General features: G+C 42.8%; 1 protein-coding gene across 2 annotated transcripts in view; it reads left to right on the top strand.

Annotated features, from left to right (window-relative positions):
• The window catches only part of EGFR (epidermal growth factor receptor), a 168668-nt gene that overhangs the window by 138746 nt on the left and 12953 nt on the right, over positions 1-16969 (top strand). For both annotated transcript variants that reach the window (XM_064506626.1, XM_064506625.1), the window contains exons 16-22: positions 58-93; positions 2950-3091; positions 5139-5261; positions 6528-6626; positions 11962-12147; positions 15568-15723; positions 16573-16648. In XM_064506626.1, coding sequence (XP_064362696.1) covers positions 58-93; positions 2950-3091; positions 5139-5261; positions 6528-6626; positions 11962-12147; positions 15568-15723; positions 16573-16648 — 818 coding nt within the window. The remainder of the gene's footprint in view (positions 1-57; positions 94-2949; positions 3092-5138; positions 5262-6527; positions 6627-11961; positions 12148-15567; positions 15724-16572; positions 16649-16969) is intronic.

Below are 16969 nucleotides of genomic sequence, written 5' to 3'. Positions count from 1 at the left end.
TGATGGGAGTATGTATGCCAGAGCTAATGTGTGTGTAATACTCATTTGTTTTTACAGGTGCAAAGGGCCAGGTCTTGAGGGCTGTCCAAATGGGTGAGTACTTCATCTGTTACAATTAATGATAGAGTTGGAAAGAAAGCATGCATGTTTGCTTTTCTGTGCTGTTCACTGCAAGGCTAGGCCTAAAGCTAAGACTTCAGATCTGCATAGGGAAGTGACAGATTAGTGCAGGCTCAGACCTATACAAATGACTAAAGAACTGACAAATGACTAAAGAGTAGAGAAACGTTCCTAATGGCGAGACTCCAAAAACTTACTCTGAATCGTTTGTCAAAAGGCAGGTTAAAGTGAGACCCGGTATCTGTCACTGGAGAACAGAAAGAGGAGTGGGAAAAAGAAAGGATAATCAGCTAGGGGCAGAGCGAGAGTTGTTTAGGATTGATACAGTAACCTGCATTACAGAGGACTCATCGCAGAGACCCAGAGGGTCTCTTCCAGCCCTGCGACCTATACATCTTCAGCCCTTCCTCTGTGCGTAGATGTACATTCAGTCTTCACACTAGATCTCACTTGGCATTGTTTGGCCTTCATGACTTGCTCAAGATCATGCAACAGATGAACAGGGCTTCTCTGACTAGGAGGCAGGGATTCAGCTTCTGGCCACCAAGTCATGCTCTAAAAAGACAAATTCAGCCTAGACATACTGTTAAAAAGTAATTTTTAATACTAATCTCTGGGACAGCTTATAAAGAGTTGTGATGGATTCTCTAACTATAGACCAAAAGGCAACTTTTGAAAAAAAGTTTTTTCATTTCCACTTAAATTTGAAATGAACCAGGCACTAACAAACAAGCAGGCAACAATCTGTACTTGCAACATGGACAGTTCACACATTGCCTGACCTCAGACACTTTGTACTAGGGGAGGAGGGTGGGTTATCTGAAGTACATCATGACTCATGCATGCATCAAGGCCCCTCCATAATGATGAGATGTCAGCCTTGCTGATTGCTCTTGCAACTGCATATGCCTTCTCGATATTGGCTTCCTTTCCGTGTGCTGCTTGTGTCCGATGCTCTGCACAGCAGCTGTATAGAGGCATCATTGATTTGATGCTGGTGCACCCAGCAGGTTTGTCAGAGGGAGGAGAAATCCCTTCGCAGAGTGAGGAGCCTCTGCTATGAGGATCAGCTCCAGTTGTGAGTCTGAGAGAAGAGCGAAGACTTGTAGAAGCGGATTATGCCCCAAACCTGGATATATGAGCAGACCCTTCTCTGCAATGCTCAGTTCCTGACACACGGAGCAGTTTTTAAAGAGAAATAAAAGTGCCTTGATTTATTAAAGGGAACCTTAAGGATACGGGGCAAAAGCGCAAACCCAGCAAAGCAAACAGCACAGAAATGATAGGTGCAAAACTCTGGGCAGAAACAATACGCAGAGGAAGGAGCAGGAGGCTAAGCAATGGAGGAGAAATCTCCCATGCTAAGCACAGTAAAAGTCAGGGTGGACTCGTATAAGTGCAGTTCTGAGAGACAGAAGATCTGTTACTGTCGCGGGACGACCGACTATCTTTACAGTCCCGGACCCTGAGGTTTTCGCATGGCACGAGGGAGGGGAGGAGGGGAGGAAGGAGATTTACTGCGTGACTCCACAACTTATTTTAAAGATCTGAGTTTACTACACAAGTTACAACAGTACAAAGCAACAATTCTTATCAACAGAAACTTAGTTCAACTAGAGTACTTATTTTCCAATTCTAATTGATCTTACCCACATGTTGCCTGAGCGGCCAACGTACACTCTTACCCATGCGTTGCCTGAGCAGCCAACGTACACTCAATCCCAGGGAAGTAACTGCGGGAGGGTGTCCCCCTCCTGAGGGGATCCGCAAGTTGGCAGACCCACTGTCACCCGCGAAGAGCCAAAGACAGCCTCCGGGGCCAACCTATTTATACCCCTTAGGGGAGGGTGGAGGTGGAGTCGCAAGGCCAGTTGCAGGTCTCTTTGCGCAGTCGCAGTCCCTAGCTCCTGGCTGTTGCAGGGTTCAACTCTCCTCCGTTGTTGTTATGACGATCGCACCCACAGTCATGGGGGGGGGGGGCGGGGGGCCGAACACCCCCAGTGGCAGGCTAGCTGCCTTGAGCACTCTTCAGCACTGAAGAAGGGAGTTTGAGTGACTGCCAATGATTGCTTTAGTGAAGCACAGGAATGCAAACTGCTGGTAACTGGCACCAGATGGGGGGGGGGGGGGGGAAGCTGGGAGCATCCCCCCACATTTCCACCCCTCGACTCCATCAACACCTTCCATACTGTGTAGTGGTGGTGAGAACACCTCTTACTTACACAGGGGTATAGATAGTTGTAACTGTCACTTTCTAGGGTTTCAGGTACTTGGCTTGTTGATTTTAGGCACACATATTTAATTTGTAATACTGAACATTCAGTAATACAGCGAGTACATCCAAAAGCAATGCAAATTACAATAGATAATAGCAACACAGATAATATATATTGCAGTAAGCTATTCAACTATCCTTGAAAATTTAGTCCTATCCATTCCATTAAGCATCCAAACCAGGAATCATATAGGCTTCCCCAGGTACGGGGAACATCCTCCCTTTCAGAAAGTGAAGCACAGGAATGCAAACTGCTTGTAACTGGCACCAGATTGGGAGGTGGGGAGAAGCTGGGAGCATCCCCCCACAGTTACCCTTTCTTAAAAAAAAAAAAAAAAAAAAAAAAAAAGCAAACCCCCCCCCCCCAAACAGTCCTTTGGATGAAGAACTTAAAAATACAGATACCCAAGGTATCTGAAATGCAAGTAAGCTTTACTGGATGTCCAGATCCTACGTTTGATCAACATCTGATGCTTCATTCAACCTTCATAGGGTTTTTTTTGATCTTACACCTAAACGTTTTTTCCCTGCCTGCACCCTCTCGTGTCTTCCAGCTCCAAAATCCCATCTATCGCAGCTGGTGTTGTTGGAGGTCTCCTGTGCCTGGTCGTGGTTGGCTTGGGCATAGGCCTGTACTTGCGGCGGCGGCACATCGTGAGAAAGCGGACCCTGCGTAGGCTGCTGCAGGAGAGAGAGGTGAGCCCTGCGATCGCAGTCAAAACGCCCCGGCCAGCCTCTCGGAGCCAGCTGCTTTATTCTGGGCGATGCTTTCTGGCCTCCTTGCACCAGCAAATTAAGGCACCGCAGATCTGCTTTGTAACTCAATAAGTTCTTGGGTCGGATGACACAGAGTTTGCTGTGCTGGTGGGAAAAGAGGCAGTTGTGTACATAACACCTTCTCGCTTAAGATTAAGTCTGATCTCCATGGATATAATTTTCAAAAGCTTTAGGGGATTTAGAGGACTAAACCCTGATGAAAATCACTGAGATTGTCTGCTCAGGGAAAAGACTAAGCCCTGAGGGTGAGGTATATTGTATTTGCTGTTCTGTACTACCTCGCTCTGTATATCCTCAGTATTGGATCATTTCTCACTCCAGACAGGCCTTTAGGTTCCTGTGGCAACTTGGGCACTTTTGAAAATTTTACCCCCTTTTGTATCTGGTTCTGATAAGAAAAAGGAGAGAGAAAGGATAGCAATGAAAGGAATTGAGGAAGTGTTTGTGCTTTTTTCTGTTTGCTTTTAACACCTCCATAAGAGTTACAAAGCCATCAAATTTAACCCTGCCTTTAGTTACATCCTGCCAGCGTGTCTCACTTTGTAGTCCTATTGCTTGTTGAAGCTGGGGCTGTGATGGTAGAAGCTGGGATGGTAGAAGTCTTTTTCATTATTACAGTAGGTGCAGCCCAGGCAGTGCTGACCTGAAAGTTTAATTAAAATCTGTCATTCCCCACATGCATCACTGTCCTGAATGCAGCTCCCTCCTCCCTTTAGGCCACTTGAAAGTGAATGGTTCACCCTGTTGGGCATGAGGGAGGTTTCCACACTGTTTTTCATTTTCTGCATGGTACAGGTTTCCTATGTGTTACAGTCACCCTCTGGGTACCTCACATATGAAATGGCAAAATTCATTATCCTGGATCAAATCCATTCATTTAGAATGAGCCCCCTTCTCTTTCCAGTTCAGCTTTAGCAAATAATGAGCAAATTGTATTTAGCATTCCACTAAAAGCCCAGTTCTAGCTTCCTTCTGTGCTCACTGGCTTTGCAGAGTCAAGTGGTAAAAGCCTTCCAGCTGCCTTGCTTTTCGATACATTACCTAATAATATTATACCATAGTCTACAGTTATAACAGCAGAATTCAGTTTGCACTCAGCTCATATTGTACCCTTTGTACTCATCAAAATGAGGATATCTCATCACAACAGAAAGATCGCTGGCACACACAGATCAGATTGTATCTAGCCAAATATGGTCTTACTCAAAGGAAAGGTAGAAGAAAATGACTAAGGGAAAAAGCTGACTTAAATATCAAAAATGCCTTAAATGTCTGTATTTGGAGAGCATTAGTGCTGTTTGCATTAGGCAAAATATTGCAGTAAAGCTTAGATCAATTTTTAAGAGCATCACTAGTCAATTTTATTATTCCCTTTTGTATTGATAAAAGAATCGTACTCAGAGTTTAAATTGCTGTTTGTAATCCCTGTTATCTGGGAGAGCCACCTCTAGTACCATGGGAATTTCATCTAGTTAGACAAGAGCAAACCTGAAAGGTTGGAGGTGATTCCTGAATATTATTTAAAACATTTTTGTAATTTATTCGCAAGTTCAAAAAAATAATCTTATTTAGGATCTGTGGTAATTACACTGTTCTTCATGGCATGTGTTTTAAGGCTTTGAAGTTTAAAAGTCTTATCTGAACAGTACTATTCCTTCGTTTTCCTTCAGAATGCCAGTAGCCATGCCAGACTCCATTCTGTGTTATCAAAATGGGGAGGAATAGTATGGCAGAGCCCATTTTTGATTGATTTTACATCTGCAGTAACTCTGCGGAGTGAAATTTGGAGTGACTCCAGATATTTATTGTTGTAAGTCAGGAGTGGAGCTGCCCTCACATAAACTTCATGTGGGATAAACTGTGCACTATTTCAAACAAAGGAGCTGCTTGCTTGCGCGCTGTGTGCTGCTTGCTTGCTTCCTGGGCTGTATATCCTCCTAAAGGCTTGTTCTGCCCTCTCCACCAGCTTGTCGAACCTCTGACACCCAGCGGGGAGGCACCAAACCAGGCTCATCTGAGAATTTTAAAGGAAACAGAATTTAAAAAGGTCAAAGTTTTAGGTTCTGGAGCTTTTGGCACTGTTTACAAGGTAAGACCACCGTGTTTCCTTTCCTCCCTTCTTCTTGCTCCCATGTGCAGAAACCACCCAAGCAAAGCATGAACTGGTTGTTGAGAACACTGTTGTAAGTTTTTTTGTTAGCTTTCGTAGTATGCATATGTTGAACTGGTAGGAGGACTACTAAATCGTCATCATTTGATGTATGAATCAGTACATGGTGATAAGACGGGAAGTTTTACATAAGATGTTACCAGAGGCATACTGCTGAGCCTGGGACAAAGATCTCTGTTTAGAAACTGCTGCAGACAAATATACCCTGTTGTGAATATTAGGAAAAAAAGAAATTGCACTCTGGTCAGCTCAGTACTAAACAATTTTTCTGCCTGGTTTGGGGTCTTGTTTCTATAGTCCTCAATCACTCTTCCTCAGTCAAACTGATTCAGAAGTGTAGAAAAGAGTCTATACGCTTTCATTTGTGTAGTTCCACTGGTTTTTGCAGGGTTTTTTGTTTGTTTATCCTTTTCATTTCTTCTTCACCAGGTCCCATCTTTCTGTACTCCTCCTGTTCAACTCACATGTTCCAGGCTTTTTTTTTTTTTTTTTTTTTTTTTTTTTTTTTAAATACCAGTGGTACCAAAATATAAACTGTAGATTCACGCATTTGTTTCCAAAGCTCTACATTTTGGAGCAGATTTCCCAATGTGGCTAAGAACGGCACAGGCACAAATCCCATTGGCCTCTGAAAACGTGCACCTATGCTGCTAGGTACTTTGGCAGAGCCTCCTTGTAGCACCACGTGCTTCCTCTGCCCCCTAACTGAGCACCAAAGCAGCTGGACATAAACATACCTGTCACTGTATATGTTTAGGGCTGCAGAATGTGTACAGGATCATTGCCATCTCGTTTCCTATGAGAAAATCCCGATTCTTTTCATCCTGCAGTTTATAATTGGAAGTGGCAATGTTTTGCACATGTAGTTGTCATCATGCTTAGTGTTAGTTAGGTTTCCATCCACACAGGTTGTTTTCTGTGTTTCTTTTGGACTGTTGTACAGGTAAGGTAATGAACATGGTCTTTAAACATATATAGTAAAGGTGACTGAAAGAGGCATACCACTCCATTAATGCCCACGAGACACAATGATTATTGTATATTACTTGGTCTATTTTTATTGTCCACTTTGCCTTTCCATTGCTCAGAATATTTAGTTCTACTCAGAAAATGTAAAATGTAGATGTAATTGTGAGAATTAATATATTGTATATGAGCCTGAGTACTTTGTACTTCTTTTCATAGGGACTTTGGATCCCAGAAGGGGAGAAGGTTAAGATTCCTGTTGCTATTAAAGAGTTGAGAGAGGCTACATCGCCCAAAGCCAACAAGGAAATACTTGATGTAAGTTTTTGTGGGTTTTTCGCCAAGTCTGTCAGTGGTCTCTGAATTTTCCTCTCGAACAGCAGGACAGATATCAGGACTTTGTGTGGGAAGAAATACTTAGCACCCCAAACCAAATTCTCCATACAGAAGTATTGTGCTGCTTTGCAGCCTTTGCACAATTATCCGTGAAGTGTGTTTCTGTCTTCAGTGAGCCCCATTGTTCACAGTCCAAATACTAAATTTTATACTCAGTGAGCAGGAACTGGCATGTAAGGAGAGGTCAGAACTGTACATTTACAGCCAAGTTGGTTTTTATTCTGATATCTCAGGCCTTATACTGTGGCATTCATTGCCATTATGGCAGTACAAATGGAAACAATAACAACAATATCTGATTATCTAATCCTGATATTGCAGATTATCTTAAATTAATTTATTGGTTATATAGGATTAAATTCATTATAAAATCAAAAGAACAAACCCCAGCTGTTTGGTTTCTCTGCCATGAACAATGAGAAATTATACAGCTGCATGAAGGAGATGCAGGAATTTTTATTTCTTCCTTGGATATACTTCTTTACCTCCAAAAAATGGGGGGAAAAAGCTACAGGACGCTATTCCTTATATGCTTTCAGGAGGACAGAGATAAGCAGTTCTCGAACAGAGCTGGCCTGTATCAGCACCCCATGACACTTCCCAGGAGTTGCCTACAGCCGCATGCCTTGGCAGCTCGCTGTACGGTGTATTGCTTTACGTGGTCATGGGAGGCTGGAAGATGGAAACAAACTCCCAGTTTTTTTTCTGTTGACTTCTGGGACCAGCCTAACTCTAGTTAATCATCCCTTGCTTTGGGGATCAGGCTGGGGTCACAGCTGAACCCAGCCTGTGTGTGTACACATGCCAGTATTTGACTGGTCTAGATGCGTGTGCACATGCATGTGTATATGCATCCTAGTGTCCTCCACAAGGGTTTAAAAATGTGTAAATTTAGAACAGAGGAGCCAGAGTCCCAAATCCAAAGCTCCTTGGACTTGGAGAACAGTCAGGAATGTCTAAAAATCTAAACTCTGTCATAACATCTTAATCCATATAACAAAACACTAAGGATATATATTTATATACAAGGAAAGAAAAATGCTGAGTGCAGAGACGAGCACTCAGTTGTTCAGTGTAGCTTCATTTGAACCTTACTGTGCTTCTGTGCTGTGATTCAGTCCTTAGTGACATGAAACATGTTGCTTATATGAGTCCTGCTCAGCCCTGTGAGCGCTAAGCTGACGCCTCCTTGGTTGCTCTGGAGGACTGATCAGCACAGGGACATCCCAAGGCAGTGGAGGGTATGCCAGACAGATGAAAACTTCAAAAGTTCTTCTTGCTGTTCCCAAATGAACATGTCTGTTGAGCGCTTGTTCACAGGGACATTCCTGGTATGTGACAATTCTACCTGCAAATTGCGAGTCTGTTCCACAGCTTGGACCAGTCTGTTTCCATGAAAGTGATAGGCGCTGCTAGACAAATACATGAATCCTACAGGTGCTGCTAGACAAATACATGAATCCTTCAGCCATTGGGAAAACTAACTATTTTTTTCTTTTGGGAATTTTTTTTTTTCCAATCCAGGAAGTAGACATCGCAGGTAGGAAAGCTCATCTAAATTGGCTCAAGTTGGCCAAGATTTTAACAAAAAGCCAAGTCTCAGAGAGAGAAGTAACAGGATGAATGCCTGGTGAATAGATCACTACCTGTGCTACTGATGATAATAAGACACATTGGAATTTTGATTCAAGTTACCTTAAATAAACAGTTTTCTTCTAATATGTTACTCTATTTTAACAGATTGTGTCTTATGTACCATACGATTTGATAGACACATTTCAGCAATGCAAAATAAGTGGTCCAGCTCAGAACCAATACATGAAGCAAAAGCCGTCCTGATTTTAGTTAGTTAATTATGAGCCAGCTGCATGTTTACAAATGCCACCCAAGTATTTTTTTCTCTAAAAGGCAGGCACAAACTGTGCAGTCATACTGCGCAACCCTGCTGCAAGGAAACCTGTTGCTAAAGGAAAACTCAGTGACACTGTCAATGCACAGACTTTCTCCAAACCCCTCAGCCTGCCAGCGCAGAAGCACACAGAAGGGTTTGCCCTTCTAGTATTACCCCGTGGAGATAAATAGCATGCTCACCTCTGGGCCACTTGAGCTCAGGATAAAACACAGGTTTGTGTAGACCCTTTGCCTCCAAATCTGTTTCAGGCTTTCCCCGTTTTCCTCATACACATGCCTAGGGCCTCGGTGATCACTGCCCTTCGCTTTCTAGCTTTATACAATCAGCAAAATAACAAGGCTACTGAAGCTGATGTAAACAGTGGTGAGAAGAATAACACAGACTTCATAAAGGATGCTTTGGACTTAACTGGATTAAATTCATGTATATTGAAGATCTGTTCAATAAGGTTAATTAATAGGTCTATAATATTGCATCCTGCCTTCAGCAGAGCAAGATATTCCCATGGCAGGGCAGGAGATGCATGGAGTATATATGTGTGCTCTTCAGTGATATCAAAGGACTTTCTGTATTGTGTCTCCACATTATCTTTTTTTCTCCATGGAAGTAGGATGCTTAAGAAAAGGTCTTGTTATTTTCAGTTTGTTCATTTTTTAGATGATTTGGTTGGTGGAATTCGTTCTGTATTTCAGAGGAGAAGGAAACTTGCAGAAACAGGGAAGGAAGTTGGAGGGGAAGGGGAACACCGAGATCTCATTTCAAAAAAGATTTTACTCCGCAAGCAGCTTTTCAAGCTTGCTGAAACCTCAGAAATACTACTGTCCAATTAAAGGTCATTTGTCTTACAGAAGCAGGCGAGGTATAGAGCGAGTCAAACAGCTTTAGTTGGTGTAATCCAGGCGAGCTCTCTGCGGCTTTATTAGGGTAGGGCTAATTCAGAAGATTGTTGTTGAATGCCACGCATACTTGGAGCAGGTCGGAGCGTACCGCCGAGATTTCCAAGATAAACAGTCGAAACAAAGGCCCGCTTCAATGTCTCGGGCTATGTGGAGGGACCCGCGGCTGCACAGCGGCTCTCTTCTGCTTTCCGCCTATTTTACTTTGCAGTATCGAAGGTGACAGGCAGTGCGAGACCTCGGGGGAGCCGCGTGCAGGCAGGCCCTCCCCGCTCGGCCGGCTCCCAGCCTCTCAGACCCCGGGTCAGCCCCGCGTGGGCTGCGCAGCACATGGGCAGGGGCAACGGCTCCGCGGCTGCGGAGTCTGCCCTCTGCCGAAATTAATACAAGCTGGTCCGGATCCCCACGGGAAACAGCGCAAGGAGCAGAGGCTCTTCATCAGTACGATTGCCCAGTTTTGCAGCAGTTGAGGACATGAGCATATTTTGGTCTCTGCTTGCGACTGAGCGTCTTTAAGTAGGCTCGAAAGAGTCTCTAAAAAAGGCTTCCAGAAATATCTACCTAATTTATTAGCACGTCGTATTCTTGCTTTATCTTTTCTCAAGCTAACCTAAGAATCAGTGCTATCCTTGACAGAGGATTGCTTTTCAATTAGCTGTTCATGTGATGCAGTAGGCTGATGAGCCCTTATCCGGCCCTGCTGGAGATGTTCTTTAATCTGCCTGCCCAGAGGCCTCTTTCATCCCACAGGTTCTAAAGCAAAGACACCAAAAGCAGAATTAGCACCTCAGAAGAAACTGCCCAGTGTCTTAGCGTTACATCATGTTTTGCTTAGGCTGGCATATCAAAACAACAATACCAAGGGCAGAAAGTGTTGCTTAAGAATCGGGGGTGTTTATTTCTTGAACGTCATTGCTTTAATATCTTTATTTCATAATAGTTCTTACCAGCTGCACAGCTGTGTGACATCAGTGGAAAGCTTTTCAGAGGATGAGTAGAGTGCTATGGTATTTTATTTCTTAAGCTCTTATAAAGTGCATATCTGCTGCCTTCTCCTGTCACAGTGGTGTCTTGACTTTTCTTTTACATTTCTTTGGGCTGCTAGCCTAATGCTGAATTGTCAAGAGATGATTAGCTGGTGTCACTCCAGATGCTTAGGTAAAAGGCTGGCCTAAAAGCTCACTGCGTGGAAAAATTCCCATTTATTTCCCATTGTGTTCATTTTCAATCAAATGGCATTAGAAGATGACTAAAAGTGAAATACTGTACATCAGGCACAAAGTTAGTAAAAGAACTTCAAATCTGATTTGTTTTTTTCCCCACTGGTATTCATTCTTTGAGCTGGCACTTGATAGTGGATGTCAGTATACATATAGATGTAAAATGTAATTCCTTAAGTAGTTTTTGCATGCAAAAATCCTTAAGCGTGGAGGGCTTTTTCCCCTGCTGTGGCCATGTTAAGGGATGCACTCACTGTGTCTGGAACATACTGCACCAGCCTCTGGAGGGGTTTCTCTCTTCCTTTAACTGTAGAAAGAGCACAGAAAGAGGTGCCTTGGGTACCTTCACTAGGTGCCTAAACATACATAGGATGAACCCAAGCTTGAGAGAAGAGTTCCTCAGATATTGATGAAACGTAACCCCCAAATTCCTGTTGACTAAAGGGTTTACTAAACATGAGCTCCCTCCTTTTAAGAAACTTAAAAATACCTTTTTGATATCATTTACCTTGCTATATGGCTCTAAAACAGCTTTTCTAAGGGACAATATTTTCACCAGTGTTTCTTAAAGTAAGATGGGTATTCAGGTTTCTAAAGAGGTGAACTGATTCTTAACCCATTTGGTTTGGCTTGGTTTGGCTTTTTAAGAAACATGCCTTCTTTGACCATGTTGTTTTTCTGCCTGTCAGTCCCACTGTAACTGACAATTTTTGACCTTCGGGATCAGTAGTAACCTTGACAGGAGGCAGAAGTCTCAAAAATACTGAATTCCAATCAGTTTTGTGAAAAAATTTTGAAGGAAAAAAAACCACATGACACAAAATGTTCATAAGTTGTGTTGTCCTTGCAATTACATGTTCAAAATGCCAAACTGCCAGCAGCTTACACTGATGTTAAGCTTAGTAATTTCTCTTAGGTCTCTTAAGTTTTTTGCCCCAGAAATTTATGTCAAATGTTTGCTTGGTGTACCAAAAGTGGGAGACGGGCTTTTCTGCTGCCATCTGAAGCAATGCTTCATGTTCAAAGTCTGGACCTTCCACCGAGTAGAAAAAACTTTGTCCACTGAATGGGAAATAACACTTTTGCATGTGATACGAGGCACATTGTTTGCATATAGTATTTCAGTAACCTGTTAAGCAATAAACTTATTTTATATTGCCTCCAAATGTTTCTGTCACTCATTAGGGAGTGTTTCACACTGCTTTCTTTCTTCTTTTCTTTCTTCTCAGGAAGCTTATGTGATGGCTAGTGTTGACAATCCTCATGTTTGCCGCTTGCTGGGGATCTGCCTCACTTCCACCGTCCAGCTCATCACGCAGCTGATGCCGTATGGCTGCCTCCTCGATTACATCCGCGAGCACAAGGACAACATTGGCTCCCAGTACCTCCTCAACTGGTGTGTGCAGATCGCAAAGGTAGGCTGGCCAGCCGTCACTCAAAAAAGGCTAAAACAGACTGTAACAAGGAGTGCATTTATTTAGCTACCTGTCTATGCAGGTCTTCATATTTCACCAGTCCCTGTGGTTCCTAGATATTTTATACGTGGCAGGAAATTGTTACTTTTTAAAGAACATTTTGCCATTTTCAAGCAACAGCAAAAACCTTAACTCTTCAAAATGCTCCTACACAGAGTATTCTCACTGGCATGTCTGTGTCCAACCCAAACATTCAGAAATAAAATGACTGTGCTACAATAAATCTTTGGCAGAGAAAGGAATAGAATTTGGCAATTCTGATACCAAAATGCTGCTTCCATCAGTGAATTTCTTTGGGCTGTGCCCCAGGGCAGACAGTGATACTGTCAAATACTCCCTGTTGTGTCTCTGAGAGTAATGACCCCGATTTTTCAGGCTGAAATCTCTGAGGCCTGGGGATTGAAACTGCTCATTGATAAATACGAGCTCGGTTCTGTTGCAGACTGACTCGGACTGAAAGATATTTGGACACCCTAAGGCTGTTCTGCAATTTTATGCACTGAATTGGTGCACATAATCTAATTATAATGGCCATAGTGCCAAATAAAAGAATCATTAGCACAGCTGGCACTGGTTGCCTGCTCTCCGTTAAATTCAGCAAAGAACCAAAGGAGAGGAGTAGCAAAGGAGATTGAACTGCAGTTGCCAGCCCCTAGCAGCAGTATTCTGCGTTTGAAATATGGTTAGGTATTTGCAAGCATGGCAGAATGGGGCAAAAAGAAGAGCTGTAGTTTGCATGAGATTTACTGTATGAGATAGCAATACCCGCAAAGCCTGGGTCATTTAATGCTACTCATTTTTGTGATGCTGGTCTGTAAGTTAACCACATACTTAGAGCCTTATCAGTCCCTCGAGACCGTGTACACCAAGCTTGCCTGGCCATGGCTTGCTTTTGGGAAACATTCTGAAGACCTCAGAAATGTGTCCACCAAAAGAATACAGAGCACATCTCAGGGTGCTTTTTACAGCACACGGCACAGCAAGTGAATTTTAATCTTTCTATCCACCTTTGATGTGAACTGCTGATATTCTGACTCTCTTTTGCTGTCTTGTTTTGACATCCGTTACTGCCCTGAGTTTCATTCCCTCTGTAGGAAGGTCTGGCAGCTGCATTTCCCTTCTCCTCTGCCTCACTAATTTGTGAAGTCGCAAAGTGGGTCCCTAAATTGAACCTTGGGGCATCGCATTTGTTGTGCACTTGTCTGAAATGTTGCCATTCACAATTGTTGGCTTCTGTTTGATTTTTTCATGTCAATTCAACAATCACCCGTAGCAACCTCCAGCCTCTTCAGTGCCACTTGACCTTCACCATGCGCCTTTGTGTTGCTCCGCACTGAAGTTCTCCTCAAAGCGCTCATAAATAATGCGCGTGGCTTTTTCCCACCAATGTGTCCAGTGTTGTTACTATGAAGTCATGCCCAATTTTTTTACTTTCTCCGACTCTTTAAAACTGTACTTTTTGGTGGTGGTGGGGAGAATTGTAGCAAAGATACCTGTGTCTGGTACCTAACCAGCAGGAGACAAGTTCCCTGAGAAACTTATTTTTGTTTCTGTTTTCGCGGCTTTGAAATAGTTTTTCTTTGTATCATTTATAAACATTATTTTTCACTGGGGCAGACTCATGTCTTTCAGACAAAATGTTATAACAGAAAGCATATACACTCCATGTGCAGAACTCCTGTCAAGTAGCTCTTTGAACACATTAGCCCCACACTTAATAATCAAAAGTGGTTTAAATCCCAGGCCTCCACACAATTATAGATCTGCTGAACTTTCTACATGAGCAGTTCAATGTCTTCTGTGTACTGTTATGCATGTGCACAAGTGTTTTAGCTATCGGACTCTTAAATATCTTAATGTGAAACTGATACTCTGCCTTTCAGCAGTTTTGAGTCTTAACAAGCCTCTGCAGCACAACATGTTTAGCAGGAAATTTTTTGTTCTGCTGAGGCTAAATTAAGTGATTTTTTTTTAACATAGTCTGTTTTCTGTCGGCAGCTCAGGATTTTTTTGTTTCAAAAGCTCTGCTCATTAAAGATATATTTATATAATTAAATTCATGCTCACAGCGGCCTTGTGCCAGTTTGTTTGGGTGGTTTATTTTGGCAACACCCGCAGCTCAGTGCACGGGTGAAGCTCTGCTCAGAAACTTCAGGGAGGATTTGATGGTGGTCCACGTTAACAGTGGGCTTGGGAAGGGGGTGGAAGCTGGAAGAGCGCTATTCCCTCCAGTGCTCTGTCATCACATTAATAGGATCTTGTTGTTAATTTTATAGGCTAGAAGTACTTCTTTGCTAACTCTCTCTTCAGAAACATACAAACAAATAAAACACCACCAGCAGAAATCTATCAGCAGGGAATAATTGTGGTTTTTAGAAAGGATTTTGCAGGAAACTTAGAAATCCTGAACTTTTGATTTCATACGTGAAGAGATTGGAGTTGAGGGAAAGGAGAATAATCTCCATGGTCAGAAATGCAGATGTTGGGTTCATGCCTTAAAAGTCCAGCCAGCACAATTAACCATTTTATCTGTCTCAGAGCTCTACAGTCACTCTAGAGAAAAGTCTTATTCTTCCTGCGGCGGCAGCTGTATCAAAAAAGCACATATGCAATGGCAAATGTAGTCTAATCAGGAGAGGTAGTGAAACTGGTAGAACTCGCCTTTTGAAGCAGAACTTGAAAATAGATGCAACTCTGAACTCTGCCATAAAAGGAATTTTTTTTTTTGTTCGTTTTATCACCTCCGCAGTGGGCTGCCTAATTTTTAGCAGTTAGAAGTCAGAGTGCGCTATAACGAGACACAAGATCAGTAGCTCGGGCTGATTAATTCCCTTTTGCTTGGACTCTTCTCCCAGGCCATTAATGTCAAAATGCTCCCTGTGAAGTCAGCTTGTATGCATGTGGAAGGTGATAGGTAAATTCTGTGCTGTGCTGTCTTCCAGCCACTGAGGCTGCACAAGTGTAGCAGTGAGCTGGATTTGTCCCCTTGTTTGGAAGCCCTATCCTGCATTTATGTTTCGTGGGTGAAATCCCAAAGGAACAGCATCCCCTGCTACACCAGCTGCAAAACTGTCCCTTTTCTCTCCATCATGCCACTGGAATATGGACCCATAAAAAAGTTCCCACAGGGGTAATGCCACAGGCATCAACTTCTCCATGTGTAGGTCCTCACCCTGCAATACACATAGCGTAATTCCAAACAGCTAACCTGGGTTTTTTGGGAAAGAGGCACAGGTTACCACATGTTTATGGCAGTGCGTGTGCAGTTATCACAGAGCAGCCGAAGTTTGGTAACTTGCCTGTGGGTCAAAGACCCGAGCGTGCGAGCGAGATGCCCATCCATGGTCTGTCGTATTGCAGGGAATGAACTACTTGGAAGAACGTCGCTTGGTGCACCGTGATCTTGCGGCCAGGAACGTCCTTGTTAAAACTCCTCAACACGTGAAAATTACGGACTTTGGACTGGCGAAACTGCTTGGTGCTGATGAGAAAGAGTATCATGCGGAGGGAGGCAAGGTAAAACACGCCAGCGAATGAACGGCTGCCTGCTTCTTGGGACATGGGTGTTTGTGTGTCCGTGTGAGTCTTTAAAAACAGGAAAAGTAGAGTGAGTTTTTCAAAGGGCTCAGCTGCAGTCGCAGCTTGCTGCCTTTGAAGCCTGTGGAAGTCCTCTGAATTCAGCCGAAGCAGCGTCAGGCCAGTGTGACTGCAGTGGGAGCAGAGGTAGCAGAGCAATGCATGCTTTTGAAATTCCCACCCAGAATGTCTGGGAAAAAACAAGATTATTAAAAAAACATAAAATAAAGCATGTCTGAATTTGCCAGTGTAGCCAACACCAATAACATTGTGTAGTTTATGAAGAGAAAGGGAATGCAGTATATTTATAGCAGAAGAAAGACCTGTCAGACTTGGTTCAACACGCCTTCATGTTGTACTACGTGCTGATGGAGGGAATGTGTCCTGCTGAGAAATTAAAGAGAAGCTGTTTGTGAATATTGCAGAGACCATAAATGGAAACCATATGAGCACAAATCAGTCTTCGTCATACAGCCTGGGATTGTGTTTGTGTCTTGTTATGATAGGAGAAGGTTAAAAAATAGTAACTTGACTGTTAAAGATATTGCAAAACTAACTTATTAGAGATATTTCTAATAAGCTGTATATTGCACAAGTTCCCAGGTTCAGCATAGGAAATGGAAACAATAATAAAGGGCTTAGAAAGTTTTCTGCTCTTTCTCTCAGATACTTGTGTTGTTTTTTCTTTTCCTTCTGCAGCCAAACTATTGTTTTAAACACCACCTGGTGGTAAATATTGCTAATAAATTTTGGGTCAGTGTCTTGTGCCTTATTTGTAAATCTTCTTAGGTTCCTATTAAATGGATGGCCTTGGAATCAATTTTACACCGGATCTACACTCATCAAAGTGATGTCTGGAGTTACGGTGAGTCTAACAACATAGTTATAATTATTATGAATGGGTTAGAAAATTTGCAGAATTTGATAATGACTCTACACAGCCTGTTCTCCTTTTTCTTCCTATTACCTGAAGATTGAGAGATTAAACATTAATAATGGGCCAAAATCACCTATTTAACAAAGTAAACTTCCCATGAAATTGAATGCTAGTGAGGCGTAAAGTGATTTGCAGGGTATGTTTTAACATCATGAGCCCTTTCCTGAAAGTAGCTGCAGGTAGGAGATTATGCTGCATTTGCTGAAGTTCTGCTGATGCTTTTCTTTAGCACCTTAGTGTGAAATAGAT

This window comes from Dromaius novaehollandiae, chromosome 2, assembly GCF_036370855.1.
Source record: "Dromaius novaehollandiae isolate bDroNov1 chromosome 2, bDroNov1.hap1, whole genome shotgun sequence".
NCBI lineage: Eukaryota > Metazoa > Chordata > Aves > Casuariiformes > Dromaiidae > Dromaius > Dromaius novaehollandiae.
Note: the sequence above shows the minus strand (reverse complement) of the source record. Positions and strands in the feature narration are given on the sequence as shown.